The 23,486-nt window shown below is 47.6% G+C and overlaps 1 protein-coding gene across 1 annotated transcript; it reads right to left on the minus strand.

Moving 5' to 3' along the window:
* Nucleotides 1-820: 820 nt before the first annotated feature.
* On the minus strand, nt 821-23,272 carry LOC310750302 (S-adenosyl-L-methionine-dependent tRNA 4-demethylwyosine synthase TYW1-like). Its single transcript, XM_083588183.1, has 18 exons — nt 23,145-23,272; nt 21,727-21,866; nt 20,891-21,031; nt 20,180-20,281; nt 17,671-17,865; nt 16,034-16,294; nt 15,152-15,286; nt 13,475-13,589; nt 11,892-11,944; nt 11,487-11,605; nt 9,723-9,832; nt 9,225-9,402; nt 8,003-8,138; nt 6,784-6,894; nt 4,593-4,760; nt 2,570-3,784; nt 1,612-2,066; nt 821-1,449 (listed from the first exon to the last, which is right to left on the minus strand). Exons 1-16 carry the CDS (start codon nt 23,146-23,148, stop codon nt 3,563-3,565), a joined length of 2,190 nt encoding a protein of 729 aa, XP_083444309.1. The 5' UTR covers nt 23,149-23,272; the 3' UTR covers nt 821-1,449; nt 1,612-2,066; nt 2,570-3,562.
* Nucleotides 23,273-23,486: the final 214 nt, after the last annotated feature.

The following is a 23,486-nucleotide window of genomic DNA, read 5'->3' on the forward strand; positions in this document are numbered from 1 at the left end:
CTTCTTATGTTCCAAAGCAGGCCCACTGTCCCCCAGACCTTGTGGGGGGCCGGACTATATTTTGAAAAAAAATATGAACAAAGTCCTATGCCCCACCCAGAGATGCATTTCAAATAAAAGCACACATTCTACTCTTTTAAAAACGCCAGGCAGGCCCCACAAATAACCCAGAGATGCATTTTAAATAAAATGCACATTCTACTCATGTAAAAACAAGCTGATTCCCGGACCGTCCGCAGGCCAGATTGAGAAGGCGATTGGGCCGCATCCAGCCTACCCCTGTTCTAAAGTCATCCAGTGTTGTGACCATCACTGCATCTCATGGGAGAAAATTCTGCACATGTACCTGGTGAAAAGGGTAACTACCTGTGTCAGATCTGAATCTTCAGCTTCCTTGGATGGCCCAGAATTTTATACACCATGTATTATTTTATACACCTTTGTCAGGTGCCCCCCCCCAAATAAGCTTATTCATTTCTGAATATGTTTGGAATTGCAGCTGTGAAGCAGACTGATTCCCCATCGACCCACTCGCTTGAAAACAGTGAACTGTAAGGCATTTCAGAAATGTAAAGAGGTCTTGTGCGTTTATGTGTCAGGAAACGCTTCTCGCCATATAGATAAGGCCGTTTCCTGTCCGTTTTCTTTTTGAAAATGTCAGTGTGCGTATGCGCCTTCAGTATGAACCACACCCTAGCACAAAAGACCCTTTCTTGAAACTTTGCGCCTTTTGCTGCCAAAATCCTGGCATGCCGCCCCTGCAAAGAATACGTCCCAACTGAACGCCTTTGGAACGAGAGGAACCACAGAACAGGCAGCAGCATTTGGGCCTCTTTTATCTCAGCTTGTAAAGGTTTTGTCATTTTACCACAACAGCAATATCAAAAGTTAGCTTTAGCTAAAGGCAGATAAAAAATGGAAAGGCCAAATGCGTAATTTTTAACAACTTAATTGGACCCTGGGGAGTGCCATATCCTTCCTGCTGGGTAAGGAACAGCCTTTTTATTGAAGAAATCCGGGTTGCCGTTTATGCCCGTCATATTCCAGACAGCATGGATGAACGCTGGGATTTCTGAACTGGGGGTGAAATGAGAGTTTTTGAGCACCTGATAGATGGACAGCAGGGCTCCCACTCGGCCATGAAGCTCATTGGGTGTGACCGTGAGGGGCCAGTCACTGCCTCTCAGCCCAGCCTACCTCACAGGGTTGGGAAATTGTAACGCAATATCTATTTTAAAAAGACCAGTGTAATAAAATCCAACAGTGGTAAATAACAGAGGACAAGGCCCAGAAGGGGACCCCAAAACATGGCATTGCTGCAGAAAATTCATTTTTCGCACGGCGAGATTCCTAGACAGAAATGTGTTCAGATTTAGGAGAGTAGTAACACAAGCCAGAGATGGGTTAATAGTTTTTACTGCAGCCCCAGGAACTGGATTCAGCCACCCCCTCAAACAGTGGCGTAGCGTGGGGGGTGCAGGGGGGGCGGGCCGCACCGGGCGCAACATCTGGGATTAGGGCAAATCCATGGGTTAGGGGGCGCAAATCCACGGGTTAGGGGGCGCAAATTATTTGCCTTGCCCCGGGTGCTGACAACCCACGCTACGCCACTGCCCTCAAAGGCATCAGGTGGCTCATTTTACTTTGCCTGAGTGGTTTGAAATCAAACCTCACAAGCAAAGGAACAGATGATCTGCTGATGGGCAGTGCCTACAAATCCCGCCTCCAGCAGGGAGCAGCATCATATCCTAACGTCATATGGGCGTGGCTCATCCGGAATGGCCTCATAGGGTAAATGGGAGAGGCCTGGCGGGACAAATCAGGCCCAAAGTCCAAACATTTCCTGTGGTAGCCCCACCACCTGGCAGAACAAGCAAGGAGCTATTATTCCATTTAAAAATTGCTTGCCTCTTCCAGTGCCTGAGCAACTGAAACAAATGTTTCAAAAACGTTCCCTGACCCACACATGAGGGTCCTATGGTTGTAGCCACAGCTACTTGATCTCTTCGGCCAAAAGGGGAAATTCACATTAATGCAGCACAGCCTAAGGCAACTTAATGGGAAATCTGTGCAGTCAATTACAATTCTGTATGAGGAAATATATAATGACCTCCATTAACAAAGAAATGTTCCAAAATCCATCTCGTCTACCAGAAGCACAGGAAAGCGTTTTTATCCCTGCTCAGGCGGTGCTTGTCTGAAACAGACAGAAGCAAGCTCCCTCCCTATGGGAGCCAGAAACGAGTCCTGTGGAAAGCTTCTGCAGAGGATCACCCAAAACTACAATGTCCAGAATTCCAAGTGGAGCAACGGACTGAGACCACATTGACACCATATATTTAAAGCATTTTAAACAGTCATGGCTTCTCCCTCCCCCAAAGAATCCTGGGAGCTCTAGTTCGTTAAGGGTGTTGAGGTTTTCCATCCTAGAGCTTGTTTAATGGTCAATTCCCCCTTCCCTGGGGACTCTGCAAATTATAGCGCTCTAAGGGGAAACGAGAGTCTCCTAAGGACTCTCAGGGCCCTTCACAAACTACAGCTCCCAGAATGCTTTGCGGGAAGCCATGGCTAGTTTAAAGCGATATCAGATAGCTCTATATGTAGGGCTGCTCTAAATGTAAGGGGTGAACGTTGCCTCAGTGTAAGCACACCATGGTGCTTAAACCAGATCAAGTGTGGCAGAATCCAGTTAAGCAAGATAGACCTTTGATAAGCTGCCAGCACCCAAATTTAAGGCAACTTTGTTTTCCATTTCCTGAGAGCTGAGCCAGGTTACCCAAATAACAGAGACCCCAAACATAGCGTAGAGTTCAAGGGCTTGGCTTCTTGCTTCAGGCGTGACACCAGAAACACAGTTCCCTCATGTTCCTGCAGGGCCCAGGTCTGGAGAGACGCCCAAGCCCCCTTTGGGACAAACTCCACCATCCACAATCTGGAAGAGCGAAGCATGCCAAGGGTCATTTTGGTGGGGTCTGTGATCTTCCTACCTCCCCTCCATCCCACAGTGCTATATAAAACGGAGCAAAAATCGGCTGTGGAAATGCAACTGGGGAATGTTCAGGGGTGCGAATTTCGCACACAGAAACCCATGGAACCACTGACTACGTGGCAGGAATCTGACCACACTGAAGGGATCAAGTGAGAAGGCAAAAAGGCAACACTGGGTTTCCAGGACTGCAAACAGAACGAGGTGCAGTTATTGCCCCCGCTTGGGGAGAAGCACAAAGTTTTCACGGTTACCTTTTGCTCAAAAATGACAAATTGCTCTTGCCTGCTTCTTCGAAAGCACATTGCTCATCAGTGAGTAGAGCAGAAGATGAGAACCCGCCTCAGATTTGTCTGGTGGTTATCAAAGACCTCCTTGCAAAGGTTTCCAAGGCTAATGTAAATGCTAAAATCTCCCTGAAAAGATCTTAAACCAACCTGACGTTCTCGAGACTACAATTCTCATCATCCCCCAGCCAGCATGATGAGAGTTGTAGTTCAAATCAACTGGAAGGTGAAGGCTTGTCTATAGACTGCGGCTCTAAAAGGAGTTCTGGATGTTGTTGTTTTGAGAGTGTCAACACCCCGAGATGTCTTTGGCTTTGTTCTTCCGTTGGAATCGGGTGTCCGTTGGGTCAAAGCCCCTTTCCTTCGCCCCAAAGACAGCCCACTGAGGAGTCGGGGCAACATAGTCAGCAGAGGTGAACGTCTTGGCACCCCCGCTCTGCTCGTACTGGCGGAAGAGGTCCTGAAAGCGACCGTAGTTGATCCAGGTGTGCCACTCCCCACTGATCTTGAACTGCAAAAGGAAAGAGAGACACCATTGATCGTCCCCCTCCAGAAAAACTGGTTTTTTTAATTTTAAAAAAACAAAACGGGACAGAGAACAAAAGATCAAATCAGACACAGCAAGCTCTGTTGGCACAAGCTTGAAGGTTCAAATTAAACTCTGCCACATCAACAACAAAAAGATGATGACAGTCAGGACTGCAAAGTCCTGATCAAAACTGTGGGTGCTGTAGAATTCCATTATCCGATTCAAAATTATATTGCCCAGGTTGGGGTACACCAGAGTTCCCCCTTGATGATTTTGATCAAGGTCAGGGTGAGATGTTCTCTCCCTTCCTTGGAGAGGTAAATAAAGACTTATCAGTTCCTTTCCCCCGAGACTACACCTGACCATTTTCTAAACACTGTTTGTGCCATTGTTTGATCTACCATTTTTCCGATGTTTGCATCTGTTGTAGTTTTTACAATATTGTTTTAATTGGTGAGATGTTTGTTTCTGTTTTTTTTTAAATAAATGGATTTTATTTAGGATAGTGCTTATTACTTTGCCAGCTACAGAAAGCAACCCAGTCCTTCCCATCTCAGCAGGGTACAACCACCGTTGACACGTGGATAAGAAGTACAGAAAGATGTTTGTTTCTCTGTGTGTAAATATTGATTTTCTGTCACTGCCATGAAGCGTTTTGAACTGTGTTACGACTGAAAAGCAGCGAGCAAACAAAAAAAATTATAAGCTGATGACATCTTTGCAAGCTTAAGGATCAGAAACTTGAGGTCGACAGTTCAAATCAATGGTGGCAAAATAAGGATCCGCCTACCTTCTTGTGGGCGATCAGGAGGCAGTTGGAGTGCTCATGCTCGCAGGCGATTTCGTAGTCCGGCAGAAGGTCGACCAGCTCCTGGACAAAGTGCCCCACCTCCTCGTGCCACGGGATGTTGGCCATGGTGAGGTTGCTGGCTGAGCTTTCTCCACAGTAGGTCACACCCTGTCAGAGAAAGAGGGAAATGTTTCAGGTCTGTAGAGGAAGGGATAAGGAAACTGGTCTGGGCGTCACATGCGAGCCAGCACTAAATCGCATCGTTCCAAGTTGGACTTCTCTTTATTAGCAAGAACATAATCTACACAGGCCTGGTAGAGTGCCAGGCCTAATGAGTACAGCAGCTCATCCCTGTAGACCTTGTCTCATTGATCAGTTGCCAAGACTCAAAATCCCCATCTCCCAATAGCCGTCTAAGTTCCTGCCTCTCCAGGGCTTTTTCCTAGCAATCAGAGACTGCACTTGTGTGAAGCCAAACTATCCTCCACCCTCTTCATGCCTCTAATGGTTCTGGGAGACCAGGAGGGGGGCGGAGCTTGTCGCAGAAGAAGGACTCTCCACCAGCCAGACTCCTCTCTGCCTCTTGACCTCCCTCCTCCCCCGTTTCAGTTTCTGCCTCCGAGTCTGGGCTTCACTCTGCCACAGATTCTTTCTCCCTGCTCATTAAACCATGTTGCCTCTTCAGCTTTTGACACTTCCTTCTCCCTCTGGCCACGCATCATTGTCCCACCACCTCTCCCCGGGCTCTGAGCCTTCTTCCCTTGGAGGTTCCCCAGCTGGTTCCTCCCACCATTCCTCTGTGTCCAATCAGTCCAGGACACAAGTGGTCCACTACACCCACTCTTCCCAGGCCACACCTCTCACCAACCCAGCATCACATCCTTCTTGTTTGGGCCTGGCTGGAGAAGAGGGGACACATTCACACAACACATTTAAAGCACTACAATACCACTTTAAATAGCCCCGGCTCCCCGCCCCCTGCTGCAAAGAATTCTGGGAGCTGTAGTTTGTGAAGAGCACTGAGCGTTAGGAGGCCCCTCAGAGAGCTACAAATCCATGAGTTCACTGGGGACAAGGACTGACTGTTAAACCACTCTAGGAATTGTTGTTCTGGGATGGGGTCTCCTAACACCTCTCAGCCCCCTTAAATAATAAAATAAATAAATAAATAAACAAACAAACAAACAAATAAATAAATTATTATTTATACCCCGCCCATCTGGCTGGGTTTCCCCAGCCACAATGGGCGGCTTCCAACCGAATATTAAAAACAATACAGCATCAGACATTAAAAACTTCCCTAAACAGGGCCGCCTTTGGTGGTCTTTTAAAAGTAAAATAGTTTTTTATTGCCTTGACATCTGCTGGGAGAGTGTTCCACAGGGTGGGCGCCACTACTGAGAAGGCCCTCTGCCTGGTTCCCTGTAACCTCATTTCTCGCAGTGAGGGAACCGCTGGAAGGCCCTCGGCGCTGGACCTCAGTGTCCAGGCTGAACGATGGGGGTGGAGACGCTCCTTCAGGTATACTGGACCTTTGAGGCCGTTTAGGGCTTTAAAGGTCAGCACCAACACTTTGAATTGTGCTCGGAAACGTACTGGGAGCCAATGAAGATCTTTCAGGACCGGTGTTATATGATCTCGGCGGCCACTCCCAGTCACCAGTCTAGCTGCTGCATTCTGGATTAATTGCAGTTTCCGAGTCACCTTCAAAGGTAGCCCCACATGAAGCGCATTGCAGTAGCAAACTACGGCTCCCAGAATTCTTTGGGGGAAGCCTTGACCAAAGGCCCATTTAGCCCAGCACAACAGCCAACCACATGCCTCGGGGAAGGCCATAAGCAGGGACACAAAGGTAACAGCCCTCTCCCATCCCTTGAACCCAGGAACAAGCAAGTCAGCCACACTGCTGTTGGACAGGGAGACTCCACTCTGCCAGCAGTGACAGACCCCCCTCTCCCCTCCACAAACCCACAAACTATTTTTGCAAAGGCAGGTCTGAAGTGCAAACAAGAGCAGACAAACCCAACGTGCCCTTTGGGTATTGTGGTGTGATTTTTGGATCCAGGCCCATGCAAACCATCCCTGCAAAATGTTCAGCTATGCAAACTTTCATTTGCACCCAGGGAGGGTGGAGGTGGTGGCGAAGTCTGTTATGAGAAGGACAATGCCACCCTGATGATCAACAACTCACTTTAACCTCGATAAAATCCGGTTTGCCAAGAGACACCAAGTCAGAGTAGGCCTTCAGTTCCTCCACATTCCAGGCTTTCACCAGTGTGAGCCGATAGACAGTGCGCTGTTGCTGATAGGGGGAAAAGGAAGCGGGTTCAAATTAAATTGCGCCACATCAACAACAAAAAGAAGGTGACAGTCAGGACTGCATAGCCCTAATCAAAACTGTTTGCACTACAGAATTCCGTTATCTGACCACATTTTGAAAGCTGCAGATAGTGAGCTTTTCGGTCACACGCAGTGGAAGAAGCCACAAAGTGAGAGAGGGAGACTAAGGTCACACTAACACCATGCACTTAGATACTTATGGCTTCCCCCAAATAATTATGGGAATGATAGTTTGTTAAGGGTACATTAATAGAATTGTGATGTTTTATATGAGAGTGTAGCTGATAAACATTTAAATAAACAAAATTGAACATAAATAAGAATTGGGAGGGGGGATGAATCCTTAGTCACCCTGGCGTAGACATAGGCAAACTCCGGCCCTCCAGATGTTTGGGACTACAATAGAGGTCAGGGATGATGGGAATTGTAGTCCCAAACATCTGGAGGGCTGGAGTTTGCCTATGCCTGCCCTGGGATCTAAAAAGGCAATGCTAGCAAATATGAAATATTGTGCCAGGCCTGACACGGAGGGGTGGAGGGGCTATCTGAAAGACCATATTCTTCCATATGAACCTGCCCAGGCTCTGAGGTCTTTGGTGAAGACCCTTCTCTCAGTCCTGCCACCCTCACAGGCACGCTTGGTGGGGATGCGGGGCAGGGGCTTCTCAGTGGCTGCTCCCAGACTTTGCAACTCCCTCCTAGAGAGGCTAGACTGGCTCCCTTCTTGTCCTGCTGCTGGCAAGTGAAGAGTGTTTTATTCCAACAGGCTTTTGTGGACTGGCTGTTTTTTTAAAGAAATAAGGCTGTGCTTTAGAGTTTAATTACTCTTTAATGATTGCCTTTTATATGTTTTTAGCTTTTCTATTTTATCTGTGCTGCTTTTAACTTGTTTGAGCCACCCTGGGAGAAAGGTGGGATAAAAATGCATAATCATTTAATAATAATAAAAGTAATAAAACCTGAGCTTTTGGCCTAGAGAATCCAAATGCCTTCAGCTTGACCACAACCTTTCACTTACCTTATTGCAGCGACGGAGGGTGGGAGGGAATGACAACAATTGAACAGGGTACCTTTTCTGCCAAGGCTTGCAAGCTGTCCAGAAACCTCTGCCAGAAATCCTTAAAGAGAGGCCGGTCGATCTTCTTCAAGCTGTCTCTGGTGCCTGCGTCGACGCTGACGTAGAGCTGTGTCACAGGTTCGAGGCTCCTTTTCGGCAGGAGGGGAAGGGAAGGGGGGGGGGAAGGCCCCAAGAGAGTTTAGAACGCTGAGGCCAAAGGAAAATCAAGATACATTTCTCCCTCCCTCGCAAAGGAAAAAGAGCTAGTCTAAAGCAGGGACAGGGAACCCTTTTCTAACCCAAGGGCCACATGCCCTCCTGATTAACTTGCTAGGGGCCACACGCCTGCAGCAAAAGGCAGGTGGAGTGATGGATGCTTCGTACAGTAAACTACATTCCACACATGCAAAAGTCTAAGGTTCCAGGGCATATCCAGGGAAGGAAGTGAAATTCTCACAGGTCAAGGAAACATTTCAGCAAGGCATGAGAACATAAGAAAAACCCTGCAGGATCAGGCCAATAGCAGAGGGCCTTCTCGGTGGTGGCACCCGCCCTGTGGAACGCCCTCCCATCAGATGTCAAGAAAATAAACAACTATCTGACTTTTAGAAGACATCTGAAGGCAGCCCTGTTTAGGGAAGTTTTTAATGCTTGATGTTTTATCGCTTTTTCATCATCGTCATCATTCTGTTGGGAGCCGCCCAGAGTGGCTGGGGAAACCCAGCCAGATGGGAGGGGGTATAAATAATAACCTATTATTTATTATTATTATTATTTTCACAGTGGTTGACCAGATGCCTCAATAGGAAACTTCCCAAGCAGGATTCGAGCACAAGATCAACCTCCCCTCCTGAAGTCCTTTTTTCCTGTCCTGAATCTTCCAACATAGTGTTAGGAGAGAGGGAGAAAATCCTTTCTCTATCCACTTTCTCCATGCAATGCATGCCTTTTTATAAACTCATATCATGTCACCTTTTCTCTAAACTAAAAAGTCCCAAACGCTGCAACCTTTCTTCATAAGGGTCACTGCGTCCCCTTGATCCCTCTGGCTGCCCTTTTCTGAACCTTTTCCCAATAATTCTGGTCTCTCAGCCTAAGCTACCTCACAGGGCTGCTGTGAGGGTGAAACGGGGAGGCAAGAGAACCCCGCATGCCATCTTGAGCTCTTGGGAGGAAAAACCACGGGAAATAGATGGAAGGATAACGAGAAAAGCAGCTTCTCTTCCGGGCCTCACCTGATTTCCTCTGGGAACTGTGCATTTGTAACGAGGAAGCTTGAAATGTTCTTGCGATGCAGCAGCTTTAGGAAACGGTTGATTTCGGGGTACATGATTGGCTCCCCAACAAGAGACAGGGCACAGTGCTTGGGTTCCATCCCTTCTTCAAAACGGTCGTTCCTCACGCCCGGGACGCCTGCAAAACGGAGGAGAAGAGGAGGAGGAGAGGGGTCTCTGTGGGCTTGCGCAGATGTAGCCTAAACATCTCCACCCACTGAGGGACTGGAAGAAAGAAGCTGACAACTGGGAGGGAGGGGGGAGTAAGAACCTGGCACCCAAAAATCTCCACGTACTTGCAATTGGATCTGCGCCAGTAGCAAAACGCGCCTGGCACCTGGGGAATTTCGAACATGGCCTACTGGCAGCGGTTTCAGGCAGTTTCTCCCACTCCTGCTTGGAGATGCTGCCTTGGGATTGCAAGGCACTGAGCAAGAGCACAGGCAGCCCCTGGAATACCTTTGAATTGCTTGATCAGGCTCTGGTGGTTCTCAATGGCCTCCTGCAAGATCATTTCGGGAGGGTCCATTTTCCACCGCCACTCCGTGCCCACAGGGTTTGTGTGGTGCCTGAAAATAATTTAATATGAATTAAATATACACTACACCATAGTCACTGTGAATAGATTGTACTGTGGTACCTCGGGTTAAGTACTTAATTCGTTCCGGAGGTCCGTTCTTAACCTGAAACTGTTCTTAACCTGAAGCACTACTTTAGCTAATGGGGTCTCCTGCTGCTGCTGCGCCGCCGGAGCACGATTTCTGTTCTCATCCTGAAGCAAAGTTCTTAACCTGAAGCACTATTTCTAGGTTAGCGGCGTCTATAACCTGAAGCGTATGTAACCTGAAGCGTATGTAACCCGAGGTACCACTGTACAAAGCTACCTCCCACACATATAAGGCACCCCTCCTTCCCTCTGTAAGAAAAGCCTTAATTAATCAAATCAAGCTTTCAGCATTCTGTCCCCATTAGTGGACAGTAAGATTTAGGCCACATTCACGTAGCACTATGATACTACTCTAAGCAGTCATGGCTTCCCCCAAAGAATTCTGGGAGCTGTAGTTCATTAAGGATGCCGAGAGTTGTTGGGAGAGATCCCCATTCCCCTCCCGGAACCACAATTCCCAGGCTTCCCTGTGGAAAGGGATGATTAAACAATTCTGGGAACTGTAGCCGTGTGCAGGGAATATTGGGCCTCCTAATAGCTCTTAACAAACTACTGCTATCGGGATTCTTTGGGGGAAGCCAAGACAGTTTTAAGTGGTATCATAGTGCTTTCTAGCTATAGTGTGAATGTGGCCACAGATTCATAAGAGACCTGCTGGATCAGGCCAACGGCCCACCTAGCCCAGCATCCTGTTCTTACAGTAGCCAAGCAGATGCTTGTGGGGAACCTGCAAGCGGGATTCAAGCGCAAAAGCATTCTCATCTCCTGTAGTTTCTGGCAACGGGTAGTCGGAAGCATTAATATGGAGGCAGAGCAAAGCCATTGTGGCTAGTAATCATTGACAGCCTTCTCCTCCTGCATTAATTTGTCCAATCCTCTTTCAGGTTGGTGACCTCCTGTGGCAGTGAGTTCCACGGTTTAACTTTGTGCTGCATTAAGAATGGATTTCTTTTATTTGCCCTGAATCTCCCAATATCCAGCTCCACTGGATGTCCACAAGTTCCAGTGCTATGAGAGAGGATGAAAAACTTTCCTCTATCCACTTTCTCCATGCCGTGCATAATTTTATATGCCTCTATCATGTTGTTGCTTCTTACTTGCCTTTTCTCTAAACTAAAAAGTCCCAAACTCTGCAGCCTTTCTTCAAAGGGGAGTCGATCACATCCTCTCTTTCTCTCTCATATAAAACTTGGCCACCCATTGAAAACCAGTTGGCTGCCAATACAGGAAATTTTACAAATGGCGACAACTCTGCCGCCACAAAAACCCATTTCTGGGTCGTTCCCCCAGAAGGAAAAGATACCATCATAAGAGGAGTGGCCTGGCTAGAGCCACCAGCAATGGCAGCTAAATGCAAACCTCCCTGTGCAGGAGCAGTCTATCTCCAGCTCAAAAGGTACTCAAAAGGTGAACCACAGGGGAAGGACGATGCAGTCTTGCCTGGCTTGCGGATTTCCCAGAGGCAACTGGTTGGTCACTGCAGGAAAAGAGAATGCTGGACTGGACCAGGGGGGATGGGGTGGGCTTCCGACCCCAACCCCTACCCAGTTTCTCACCTCCAGCAGAAGACACACTTGTTGGCGCAAGCCAAGCTGGGCGTGGTCTCCAGGCAGCGGTGGCTCTCAATGCCATAGAAGGTGTGCTTGTAACAGCCGCCTCTGCCACGGAGCATCGACTGGTGAGAGGCAAATAGAAAGCAATATGGTTAGAAAAAAATCCCCAAAGCTAAAAATGCGCTGGAATCAAAACACACCCAACTAGCAAAGATTATTTATAGGAGGCCTTTGCAGAAGAGGAAAGACATCTCTTAAAAAGGTGGGCACAATGGAAGGGATGAGGAGCATCTATGGATCACAGCTCCTGCCATACCTGACCACTTGGCTGTGCCAAAGTGGTCTGGAGGGCCACAGACATTCCTCTTCACTGATTCAAGAATCCACCCAGGGAAGGAAATTAAGTACCTTTGTCCAGCGACAGAGCTTCACTCCAGAGTGGCTCCCGATCAACCTGTAGCCTGAAATCAGAAGAGGGATTTGTTTGTTTTCTTGAGTGTAAGGAGATCTAGCAGAAACACATGGCTAAAGGAGCCTGCACCAACCCTCCTCCTGTGTTTTAACCTGGCTGGAAACTCTGGAAATGCCTATTTGCTTGCCTGGATGGAGAACAGAGAGGGCTGGGTGAATGTGAAGAAACGAGCCTACCGTACAAAGGTAAAATTCACCGGCATGTGCTCAACCCTGAAGGCTGCTCATAAGGGAACCAGTGTCAGAGGGTGTGGGAATCGGCAGCAACAGCAGCACCTAACCCCAACCCTGCCAAGTGACCCCTGGAATGTAGAATTATCCCTGAGGGAACATCTCCACCCCCATCGTTCAGCCCGAACACTGAGGTCCTCCTCTGAGGGTCCTCTGGCGGTTCCCTCAGTGCGAGAAGTGAAGCTACAGTGAACCAGGCAGAGAGCCTTCTCGGTAGTGGCACCCACACCCTTTGGAACACCCTTCCATCAGATGTCAAGGAAATGGGCAACCTTTAGAAGACTTCTGAAAGAAGCCCTGTATAGGGAAGCTTTCTAATGTGCAGTGTTTTACCATGTTTTTATATTTGTTGGAAGACGCCCAGAGTGGCCGAGGCAACCCAATCAGATGGGCAGGGTACAAATATTAAAATCATTAATATTATTATTATTATTTATTAGGATGGAAGCTCTCAAACTCACAATATATTTGCAAATATCCAACCTCACTTTCCTGAGGTTGGCACAGTTGCTTGAGAAAAGAGAGATACAACAATCAGAACAGAAAAGGGCATGCGCCTCAAAAGGATCCGTTTCCAAGCACCTTTTACCAACAGGGGCAAGATGCCACAACTGCATTTGTGCCTGGTTAGGCACTGTGGGTTAAACCACAGAGCCTAGGGCTTTCCGATCAGAAGGTCGGTGGTTCAAATCCCCGCGACGGGGTGAGCTCCTGTTGCTCGGTCCCCGCTCCTGCCAACCTAACAGTTCGAAAGCACATCAAAGTGCAAGTAGATAAATAGGTACTGCTCCAGTGGGAAGGTAAACGGCATTTCTGTGTGCTGCTCTGGTTTGCCAAATGTAGCTTAGTCATGCTGGCCACATTACCCAGAAGCTGTACGCCGGCTCCCTCGGACAGTAAAGCGAGATGAACGCCGCAACCCCAGAGTAGGCCTCGACTGGACCTAATGGTCAGGGGTCCTTTTACCTTTAAGCTGGTGGGCTTCCCTGAGGGCATCTAGTTTGGCCAGAACAGAATGCTGGGCTGGATGGTTTGATGCAGCAGAGCTCCCCTTAGGTTCAAGGGCTGCTGATCAGGAGAGGGAAACTGAGACTAGAGAACCTGGAGACAATTCCTGCCAAACACACCCAGCTTTTTCATGCCAATCTTGTCCTCCATTTTTCTAGCCCAGGCAGGCCAAGGACAGGTGGCTCCTCAGCCTAGGACAGATGCACTCCCCACCCCACCCCCCAGGTCTCCTTGCACCCTGGATTCTCCTGCCCCTTGGGCCTCCTTGCAGTCCACATCACCTTGTTTCGTGAGGGCATCCCGCAAAGCTGGCGTGATCATCTCTCTCAAGGCATCCTCCCCTCTCCGCTGGAGCCACCCCGTCTTCTCGACCTCTCGGTCCAGCTCACGCTCTCTCTGCAGAGGGATGGCAAAACCAGGCCTCACTTTCTTCATTAGCAGAAGCAACAGAGTGTTAATGAGCAACAGAACAAACAGATCGCCAGCCCCATCAAATTCAGGGAAGGCACAAACATTCTCTTTAGCGTTGGTCCTAGAGCAGAAGGATGAAGGTACGTCTGCAGCTCTCCATAAGAACCCTGCTGGATCAGGAGAGGCTTTTTTGTGTTATGGAACTGTAGAATTGGAATAGAATGCCAAGGGTCATCTAGTCCAACCCTCTGCAATGCAGGAATCACAGCTAGAGAATCCCTGACAAAAAGCCATCCAACCTCTGATTGAAGCCCTCCCAACGCAGGAGAGTCCACCACCATCAAAGGGAGCCCTTTCCTCTGTCAGACAGCTCTTACCCTCAGAAAGTTCTGCCCAGTGTTTAGTCAGAATGTCTTTTCCTGCAATTTGAATCCATTGGTTTGGGCCCTACCCTCTGGAGCAAAAGAAAACAAGCTTGTTCCATCTTCCATGAGACAGTCCTTTAGATATTTGAAGATTGCTATCACATCTCCTCTCAATCTTCTCTTCTCCAGGCTAAGCATACACAACTCCTTCAACTGTTCCTCATAAAGCTTAGTTTCCAGACCCTTGATCACCCTCCTCGGCACACGTTCCAGCTTGTCAACACCCTTCTTAAAGGCAGCCATTTTGTGATATACCCCACTCTCACAGCAGCCATTTTGTGACTGGTGCCCAGGACCCTTTATCAGAATTCCAAATTTACCAAGTGGCCCTCAAAAGTTTGGCAAGCCCAGGGATATGTCAAAGTGTTAGGGCCTGCTTTCTTGCTTTCTGCACTAATAACTCTTTCCATCCCAAAAAAATGGAAGTGTGATATTTATTTATCGGATCTTCATTGGTACCAAGGAGAACAACTTATAGGAGCCAAACCATACCATATACTGGACACAACCTCTCTACCACATGCTTCGTTATCAGTGTAAACAATAAAACCATATCAAATTGCATGAAAACCGCCGCGCTTCTTTTGCCCTCTCATCACTTTGAACTTGTCAGATTATTTTTCTGATACTGGAATCTGCCAAACTGTGTTGTACCACTGGCCTAGGATTAGAGGCGTTAGGGATTTCAAAGCCTGACTTAGACCCTGTGATTATCATCTGAGGCCCTTTCTCAGGAGTTCTGGAGGGCGGCAACACGAGAACGGGCCTTTTCTGTGGTGGCTCCCCATTTGTAGAATGCTCTCCCCAAGGAAGCTTGCCTGGAGCCTTCATTACATATCTTTAGCTGCCAGGCGAACACATTCCTCTTCAACCAGACCTTTGACCGTTAAACAATCTATGTTCTTTTAAGTGTGCCGGGGGGGGGGGTATTCTTTATTATATTATGCATTTTGTGTTCTTAAGTTGTAAACCACCTGTGATCTTCGGATGTAGGACGGTATTAAAATTTAACAAATACAATTAATAATTTAGGAACAGCTGTATACAAGTATTTTTATAAATGAATAAATGAACCAGCAAGAACACACGGCCACAGGGCTGAAAATAAGAGTTCACCGTTACCTGGGCTTTCTTCATGTGGCCCATGACTCTGCCCAGGTCTTCCACGTCCACCATCTGGTTCGCACCCTCTCCCTCTTCATTGCCAGAATCCTCTTCGCTTGTGGTCTCAAAAAGCTCCTCCTCCGCCACCTCCTTCTGTGAAAACAAAAGCCTTGTAAATGCTACACGGCCCAAAAACACCCTGCTCTCCTCCACCCACCCACCCACCCCCACAAAAGGCCACTAGACTGGATTTATTTCTTTATTTTTACATTTATATCCCACCTTTTGCTCCTCCAATGAGCTCAAGGTGGCATACATAGTTCTCCCCCCCCCCCTCCTCATTTAATCCCCACAACAATCCTGTGAGGTAAAAAAAAACAAAGGTAAAGGACCCCTAGATGGTTAAGTCTAGTCAAAGGCGACTATGGGGTTGCGGTGCTCATCTCACTTTCAGACCAAGGGAGCTGGCGTTTGCCCACAGACAGCTTTCCGGGTCATGTGGCCAGCATGGCTAAACCGCTTCTGGCGCAACTGAACACCGTGACGGAAACCAGAGCACAGGGAAACGCCGTTTACCTTCCCACCACAGCAGTAACTATTTATCTACTTGCACTGGCGTGCTTTCGAACTGCTAGGTTGGTAGGAGCTGGGACAGAGCAACAGGAGCTCACCCCGTCGCGGGGATTCAAACCGCCAACCTTCTGATCAGCAAGCCCAAGAGGCTCAGTGGTTTAGACCACAGCGCCGCCTGCCTCCTGCGAGGCAGGTAAGGTTGAAAGACGGTGATGACCTCCCTTGATCTGGACACTGGACATCTCTTGATGCAGCCTAGAATCGCATTAGCTCCTTGTGCTGCAGCATCACACTGTTGGCTTGCTGTCCACACCCAGTCCCACTCACCCTCTGCTCCTGCTCCAACGATGTCTCCTGCCCAGCTTTCCTCTTGGAGCGGCACTTGCCCTTCTTACACTCCCCTCTGCAGGCCGCCTTCTCCCCTCTGCAGAGGGCCTGGAGCCTGGCCAGGAACTTGGCCTCCCAAGCCTCAAAGTCGGCCTCCAGGCTCCCATGCTTGCTCTTCACCACATTGGCGTCCCCCAGGGCGCAGGAGAGGACCCGCCGGGCCCCTAGCATCCACAGCCATTTGTCCACGCTCCTGCCCACCTGCGGCAGAAACACAAGAGACCTGCGTGTAAGCAATGTAGGAAGCTGCCTGAGTGAGACCATGACGTTCGTCTAGCTCAGTTTTGTCTGCACTGACTGGCAGCGGCTCTCCAAGGTTTCAGACAGGGGGACATTCCCAGGCCTACCAGGAGATGCTGCTGGGGACTGAACATGGGACCTTCTGCATGCAAGGCAGGGGCTCTATCACTGAGCTACAGCCCTGGGGAAGGCAGACCTTTAGGTGATTGAGTCCTAAAGTCATCAATATGTACCTTGCCACCCTTGTCAAAATAGCCAACCGGGGGTAGGAAGCTAAAGATCTGGCCCGCTGGTGGAATCCTGCTATAGACCCAATTAAAAAGAAAGAACAAAATATATTGTAAAAGCAAATGCAAGTGGTGGAATGGTATTAGTTCAAAAACGACCAGGTCTGTCCGAAAAGCCAGGACGGCCCAGTAACAAGTCAAAGATGACTATTATGGGATGCTCTTCCTTGTAAGTTCTTAAGGGAAGATTGGACAGGAATCCCCTGGAGATTCTTTAGGGGCAGAATTTGCTCTCTGAGGGTAACAGGTCAGAATAGATGATCCCTTGAGCCCTCCCCCTCTTCTCAGTTTCTCATTGACTATTTAATTACTTATTTCATAAAATTCATACACCGCTCGATTGTAAAAAAAACACAACAACCCTCCAGGTGGTTTACCAATAAGATCAAATTCTCACTAAGAAAAATCAACAATAATTTAAGACTTTCGAAATGTCAAATTAACAATGAATTAAAAACAGATTAAAACTCGCAACAACTTTCTAAACATCTGGGTAGCCTTGTCTAAACAAGAACGTTTTTAGCAGGCGCCAAAAATAGTACAGCAAAGGCGCCTACCTGAAATCAATAGGCAGGGAGTTCCCAAGTGCAGGTGCTGCTGCACAAAAAGATGGATTTCTTCCAAATGGGGAATGGGTATTATGTGGCACCTGCGGCAACACCAGTTTCACCAATCGAAGTGGTCAAGGGGGCCTATATGGGGTAAGACGATCTCCTGGGTAAACTGGTCCCAAGTTGTAAAGGGCTTTAAGATACTAATAGCAAGCGCTTGAACTTGACCTGGAAGCAAAGTGGCAAGCAGTGCAGATCTCTGAGCAGAGTTGGTATATGCTGATGTGGCCTCACTCCTGTAAGCAATTGCGCTGCAGCATTCTGCACTAATGGCAGCTTCCGGATCAAGTGCAAGGGAAGCCTCACATAGCAGCAGAATCTGCTCTTGGAGGGCAATGGGTCAAACTAGATGTCCTCCTGTGACCCACCCACCAACCGCATCTCAGTTTCTCACCAGCTATCAGTATCAATTCTAGCAGGAATGACAAAAGGGACTCACAGTGTTGTAGTGATCGGCATAGAGAGAATTCCCCAGGCCAAAGACGGCGAATCTCAAGCCCTTCAGGTACGTTTTGCCAACTCGAAAGTCACTGGATGCTTCTTCTAGCCACTTGCAGAACCACACGGCATTCTCTGTCGGCTTCCCATCTGTGTAAGTGGCAACTAAGAAGACGCAGATGTTCTTGCTGCTTGTCTGGAGAGATTCCCACCAAAGGGAGGAAAAATATTTTTCTCTGTTATTATTTTTACGCCTCTCCCTCATAGAATTGTAGAGTTGGAAGGGATCCCAAAGGCCATCGAGTCCAACTCCATGCAATGTAGAAATCACTGCTAAGAAATATTAACTGCATGGAGTACGGGTTTTCTCAATTGTATGTTTTAGTTCACTAACCAATTACCGTATTTTTCGCCCCATAGGACTCACCGCCCTATAGGACGCACCTAGTTTTTTGGGGGGGGAAATAAAGGAAAAAAAATTATTTCCCCCCCAGGCACGGAGCTGGCGCGGGGGAAGCCCGAGCTTCCCCTGACCCCAGCCCCCAGAACAGCCTGCTATCCGCAAGCCTAGGGAGCCGCGCCGGTCTCCCCAGGCTTGCGGAGAGCTGCGCGAAGCCCGGGCGCACTCTTCAGCGCGCCGGAGGCTTCGGAATGCAGGCAGCTCTGCGCAACCTTTGGGGAGCCCGGCGCAGCTTGGCGCCGGGCTCCCGAGGGTTGCGCAGAGCTTCCTGAAGCCTGGAGAGAGAGAGGGGTCGGTGCGCACCGACCCCTCTCGCTCTCCAGGCTTCAGCAAAAGCCTGTATTTGCCCCATAGGACGCACACACATTTCCCCTTCATTTTTGGAGGGGAAAAAGTGTGTCCTATAGGGCGAAAAATATGGTAAACAGTAGAGCGGCATAAAACGGCAGATGGAAAAATAAGTGAGTCCTCTAAAGCAAAATGCACCTTTTCTCCCAAGTGATTAATTGACTAGATCTGCATAAATTTGCACCTCAGAAAATAAGTGAAGACTTCTAAAGTGAAATGCATCACGTGTCTTTGAACAAAGCTCACATCCATTGCAGGAAACGCTGTCTCAAAAGAGGAACCCCCTTCTGCTTCTCTTGCACACAGGGCAAAGGCCCTTGTTAGCTACAGATTTAGAAGTACTGTACTTGCATTTAAATATCGTATTCGAGTTTTTATGTCTGCTGACCCATTTCACCAGGGGCACCTTTTTAAGCCAATCGAAATGTTTTTAAATCAATTACACAGTAAATATTCGCAAGTTTAAAGAGTTATCATCACTCAAATTGTACATTCTTGGCCATCGGTCCGTAGTCACCAGTATGTGGCATCTCTGAATGCCCAGAGCAGGAGAGGGGAATCCTTTTCAGCCCAAGAGTCCTGCTCAGGAGGCACTGATGGCCATCAGCTTGGATGGCTTTAAAACAGGATTAGACATGGAGGAGAGGGCTATCAAGGGCTACTATCCATAACGAAAGCTATGCAATGCCTCCCCAGTTGGAGGCAGCAATGCTTTCTGAATACCAGTTGCAGGAAGTGCTCTTGCACACAGATCCTTCTTGTGGTGTTTCCCGCTGGTGCCTGATTGGCCACTTTGAAAGGAGGATGCTAGACTAGATGGGCCCTCATTGGCCTGATTCATCAAGTGCTTCAGTGGTGGGCGGGAACCAACGAAAAGAGTGGGCGTGGTCAGAAGCAAAAGTGAGCAGTGGATGCGCTTCTTAGTTTTGTAGCGTAGGCTACGCTGTAACCCTTCCAACATACGATCAATATACTATCCAGGCAAGCTGTTCAAGGCCCCATTCCAGGCCAGAGGTTCCTCATGTTATAAACATATACACTTTTGCACACCCCTGCAATATACCGCATTTTTCGCTCTATAAGACGCACCTGACCATAAGACACACCTAGTTTTTAGAGGAGGAAAACAAGAAAAAAATATATTCTGAATTAAATGTTGTTGAAGAGACTTTGTGCGGCTATCCCTGAAGCCAGAACAGCAAGGAGGATTGCTGTGCAGCAATCCCTCTTGCTGTTCTGGCTTCCGCAATAGCTGCGCAGCCTGCATTCGCTCCTTAAGATGCACAAACATTTCCCCTTACTTTTTAGGAGGGAAAAGGTAGTCTTATAGAGCAAAAAATACGGTATGCTATTAAGACAGAGTCGGTGAAAGCGAGTTTCATCAGGTTTCCCCATTTCCTGAGGCCCATGCATGTGTGAATCAGCTTTGGAGGTTGCCAACTTTTCTCCTGAGAGGAGTCCATACATGCTTCCTACAGATGGACGTTGACAATGGCTTCTACAGATGCACTTTGTCCTGGAAAAGTGTTTATCCAACACTGCAGCTACCTGGCAGGGAAAGTTGCACTTCTGGAACTTCCCCTGCCACACAGCCGTTAACAGCACAAGAGCCTAGTTAAGGAGGAAAGCTGGCAATGCCTGAGGTGCCTCCAAGCTGGCCTCCACCAAAGAAAATGAGAAGCAGGGGGGAAGAACGACCAACCTCGTCTCCTAGACAGTCGTCGGGGTCATAGTCCTTCATGTTGATGACTTCAGCAGGCAAGTTAAGGGAGGCAACAGACTCAGCAAGTATTGACGCAAATCTCTGCAAAGAGAAAAAGAAAATAATTATAACAATATTTATTCAATTTCTGGGTAGGTTGCAACAATTGAAAATACAACATTAAAAACATTTTTAAACAAATCACAGATGCAAGAATAAGGTGGTTTCTAAATAGATTATGTGTTTCTGTGTGTTTGTTTGTATTGCTGTAAACTGCTTTGATACTGTAGCACAGCAGTGCGTATATGTGTCTTCAGTAAATACTTTTTTATTGTATTTGTTTATTTATTGCACTTATTCTCCATCTTTTTCTCCAAGGAGCTCAAGGTGGCATTCATGGTTAATCCCCACAACAACCCTGTGAGGTAAGTTAGGCCAAGAGGCAGTGACTGGCCCCAAAGCATCACCCACTGAGCTTCATGGACAAGTGGGGATTTGAACTTGTGATCTATGGTTGCAAGGGGTTCCACGGTCTAAATCAGAGGAATTTCAAATTTTTATTTCAAAGGAGAAATGAAGAAATGAATTAAGTTCCTCTGAGCACAGACAGAGTGCCTTCCCCCGAACAATAACAGCCACCACCACACCCACCCACCCACCCGAAGGAGAAGACTCACTTTTTAATCTCACTGGTTTTATCACAGCACTGACCTTTGCTGTTCCAGTTTGAGAACCAAAAAAAATCTTCACCCCAGTGACATGGACTTTGTCAGTGCTGAGGCCTTTCTGCTCTCCTACAAGCCCTTCTGTAGCAATTTGGGGAAGGCTTGATTTTCTGAGTTGATTTCTATTCTGCAAAATAAGAAATATAAAACTGTAGGAGTCCTAAAGCATCAGTCTTCAACCAGTCCAGACCCAGGACACATCACTGACTCCCAGGCTGCAACATGGGACCCACATTTCCACTTTTAATTTATACATCTGCAGCTTACATAATGTTTCAACAAAGTTGAAATTAATTAAGTCAAAGTTTGGCTTAATTTTATTACATATGTATAATACAAATAATGAAATAACACCTCCCCCCCCCCACACAAACCACAGTATGCAACAATTTGGAATGCATGAGATACTGAGAATTTAATAAATGTTAACATTAAACTGACATAATATTTATTTTTTACTTACTTGCTCTTTGATTATCAGTGTATGTTCTTCATTTGATATCCCCGATCTAGATAGAGTATGTATGTGCGGATTGTACTAACTTAATAACTTTTAATTTTAAATGGATGTAGGTGCCAATTTATTTATGGAAGTTAGCAAAGTCATTTTCTACAATATTTGGTAGCTACAGTACATACAGTATCAGGATCAAAGGGGTTATACTGTAACTTCTATGTAAACCAAAATTGTTAATAAATATATATATATATACTGAATAGTGCTAATAATATATGTTCTTTAGCAGCCACCATGCGCTAGGCCCCTTCTTCAGGAAAGGTCACCAAGACCACCAAAGATGCTGGAACAGTGGGGGAAAGTACCTGCTTTTTGGTCTTACTGACAAACTGGATGCAAAGCCAAAGGCTGATCCCAAACACCGCTCCAGAGTACAAGTAGAATCTGTTCAGCCACAAGAAGGCCAGGTGAGCATAGAGGCTGCCCCACGTCTCCATGGTCATATCTGGAAGAAAGCAAAAATGCAGTGGACCTGTTAAACAGGCCTGTTTAGGATCATGGCGGAACACAAACCTCTTCCCCCAGTCTCTGACACTTGAGGTGTACAGTATATATATTTTAGGACCCACACTATTCTTCTTTCTTTAACAAAATGTATATGCTACTTGATTGTGAAAAACAAAACAGTTTGCAGTTTGCAAAACAGACTGCAATTTGCAGTCTAAGCAGTTTGCAATACTATACAGAAAATAGAGAGTTGGCTCTTGCTGCCCAACTCTCCAAGGGACTGAGTCCCCTGAGTCCACGATGGGTCAGAGATGGATGGATGGAGGCAGGATGCAGTGAAAGCAAGGCGGTTCTTTATTTTTCTGTTGCAACAGAGTTCCCCCCTATTTTCTCCATCAATATTCATGTGATTATTGTTTCCAACTATTTTAATGTTATCTACTAGGGACGCAGGTGCCACTGTGGGTTAAACCACAGGGCCTAGGACTTGCTGATCAGAAGGTCGGTGGTTCGAATCCCTGTGACGGGGTGAGCTCCCATTGCTCGGTCCCTGCTCCTGCCAACCTAGCAGTTTGAAAGCACGTCAAAGTGCAAGTAGATAAATAGGTACCACTCTGGTGGGAAGGTAAACGGCATTTCCGTGTGCTGCTCTGGTTCGCCAGGAGTGGCTTAGTCATGCTGGCTACATGGCCAGCTGTATACCGGCTCCCTTGGCCAGTAAAGCGAGATGAGCGCCGCAACCCCCGAGTCGGCCGCGACTGGATGACTGGACCTAACGGTCAGGGGTCCCTTTACCTTTACTTATTGTTTATTTCATAAAATTTATATACAGTACAGCTTGATGGTAAAAAAACCCAAATCAAAACCCTTAAAGCTGTTTACAAAAAAGATAAAACAATAAAATTACCAAAACTAAAAACAGATTAAAGCTCGCACAAACTTTTTAAACATCGGGTAGGCTAAAAACAAGGTTTTTGCAGATGCTGAAAAGGGTATAGGGAAGGCACCTGTCTGCTGTCAAAGAGCAAGGAAGGACAGGTGCTGCCACACTAAAAGATCAAATTCTCACAATTGCGGAGCAGGAATTATGTGAAATTGTTGCGGACCATTCTAGGACACGAGGGCGAAGGGTGGGTAAAAAAGCAAACAGACCATAATAGCAACCACTGGGTTAAGCACACACAGAATCTGTTCGGTTCCTTCCCAAAACCCCCAATACCAATTCAGCTTGAAAACGATCTCAGGGCTGTTTCCCGAGCAGGCACGCAGTCCTTACCCATCTCTAGGCAATCGAGCGGCAGCAACAACCACAGCGGCTTCCAGCCTAGCGGGCGGAAAAGAGGTTTACTCTCGAGGAGCAGCCCCACGGGCTCCTGGAAGGGGCCATCTTGCCCACCCCGCGGGATTCTGGGAAGGCTGCATTAACCCCTTCGAGGTGGCAGCTTCTGCAAACGCCCCTTATATTTCCCCTCCACGGATGTTAAAAGATTTCGATTGCGGGCAGGAAAGTTTTCCTCTCCCCCGCCCGACCTTTAAGCCCCATTGAACTCAGAAGGGGGTTACTCTGGAGTAAATCATGTCCAGGATTTGGGCGGCTAATTTTGCAATACCCTCCTCC

This window comes from Podarcis filfolensis (assembly GCF_964270895.1).
Source record: "Podarcis filfolensis genome assembly, chromosome: 15".
In the NCBI taxonomy this organism is placed as follows: domain Eukaryota; kingdom Metazoa; phylum Chordata; class Lepidosauria; order Squamata; family Lacertidae; genus Podarcis; species Podarcis filfolensis.